A 1,766-nucleotide genomic window follows, 5' to 3' on the forward strand; every position below is an offset into this window, starting at 1 on the left:
TCTTGTCAGTTTGTTAGTGTTTGAGCGCTTAATCGGCTGCTCGCACTGTATGCTTCCCGGGAAGCTGAGAATGTTTCGGAGTGATCTGTGGTCTGCTGGGGTAATAATATAGTGTAAAGCGCATAGAGCCTGCTGTTGAGCGGGGATATGCGCTATACAAATGCTATCTATTATCTATTATTATTATTACATCAACTTTAAGATTTGTTTCTGTTTTTGCAGTTTACCATGGATTTTCTAAATGCTTTGAACCAAGCCGCTCTTCAGGGCATATCGAAAGAAGAGTTCCTTCCTGTGTGGCAGTCAGAAATGAAACTGCGTCTGTTCAAAGAGGAGTCGTATCTGCTGGAACTGAAGGTGAAGCTGATGGAGGTGAGTGGGAGAAAGAATAGGGGTGTGTTTTTGTGTGTGTGTGTGTGTGTGTGTATGCGCGTGTGGGTATGTGGGTGTTTGTGTGTGTTAAGTAATGTGTGTCTTCTTACTCATTACGACCTTTAAATTGTTCAGTATAGTAGTGACTTTTTCAGACTCCTTAATATAACTGTGCACCCATTAAATTATTCTGAACCACCGTTAATTTTTTCAAGTTCGAAAGTTAAGTGTTTGGGAAGTTTTAGATGACCAAAGTGACGAACTTTCACAAATATGATAATATATATGTAGTATAGGCCTATAGGTTTATAGATCAACATGATCTATGTTTTTGTGTTTAAAAATTCTATTTCAAAATCTGGAATTTTAATTTTATTTAAATATTAATTTCTTGAGTACCTGCAGCCTGATGCTACAAATTAAGAAACTTCCATTTTTAATAAAAAGGGTTAGTCTAAAATTTTGGGCATTGCAGGGCCTATATTTGTGCAGCTCGCCGCCAAGTGTCATGACGTGGTGGAATCAGATGCTCGTCAATTTTTGGGCGTGTGGAGTTATTGATATCAATCATCTTAAAATGTTGAAGATTGTTCAGTTGTCTTGCTATGACTATCAGTGAAAAAAAAAATGCCCATCCAACTTGAAGAGAAGTCAAGATATTTGTAATTGAAGGAGGTCAGGGTCACCTGGTTTCAGAAGCAAAATTAGAGAGAAAATGGCCGCTAAAGTTTGGAAACTTTCATTGCTTGAGAGTCTTTTGAAACTGAAAATTTTTATTTTTTGTGCCTTTATTAAAACCATTATTCAGTAAAATCCACTCAGAAATGTGTTTTAAAATGGACATAAACGGTGTTGAGCCGAAATACAAAAATTTGATAAAAATTGTCAAACCGCGAGAAAAATGCCGTTTTCTTCGATTTTATTATTTTGACGAGCGCCTGATTTCACCACGATGCCTCACAATATTTTTCCATCAGCAGGCAAGCGAGAAAGAACAGCTCCCCAGAACAACAACAACAACAACAACAGCATCGTCGTCGGGGTCGACTGCAGGGATGGAGGCTCTCATCCTCCAGCAGTTTCAGGAACAGAAGGAACAACTGAGTCAGTTCAAGACCGACCTGCTCACCTATCAGCAGGCCTTGCTGCAGGTGCTGGGGAACGTCTCCTCCCTCCTCGGCTCCGTCATATCGCCGTGGACGACCGGGGCTGGGAAGGAGGAGACGTCGAGGACCGATCCTGATCTCCTACTGGCCACTTTGAAGGACAAAAGCAGAATCATTTCTGCGACTAATTCCATGGAGCTTTTGATCTCAGGTAAAGAGAAATGGGGGATTTGGAAGTGGGGTGGGAGGAGGGGGATTAGTTAGAGGGGACGAGGTGATTATTTGGGG

At 41.0% G+C, this 1,766-nt stretch overlaps 1 protein-coding gene across 2 annotated transcripts in view; it reads left to right on the forward strand.

The window, feature by feature from the left end:
* LOC101859125 overlaps window positions 1-1,766 on the forward strand; it is a 9,767-nt gene that overhangs the window by 3,169 nt on the left and 4,832 nt on the right. Inside the window, exons 2-3 of one of the 2 annotated variants that reach the window (XM_005106485.3) lie at window positions 223-372; window positions 1,350-1,689. In XM_005106485.3, the coding sequence (XP_005106542.1) occupies window positions 229-372; window positions 1,350-1,689 (484 nt within the window). In that variant the 5' untranslated portion in view covers window positions 223-228. The remainder of the gene's footprint in view (window positions 1-222; window positions 373-1,349; window positions 1,690-1,766) is intronic. The other variant, XM_005106486.3, reaches the window with a different exon arrangement.

This window comes from Aplysia californica, unplaced genomic scaffold, assembly GCF_000002075.1.
Source record: "Aplysia californica isolate F4 #8 unplaced genomic scaffold, AplCal3.0 scaffold00537, whole genome shotgun sequence".
Lineage (NCBI taxonomy): Eukaryota > Metazoa > Mollusca > Gastropoda > Aplysiida > Aplysiidae > Aplysia > Aplysia californica.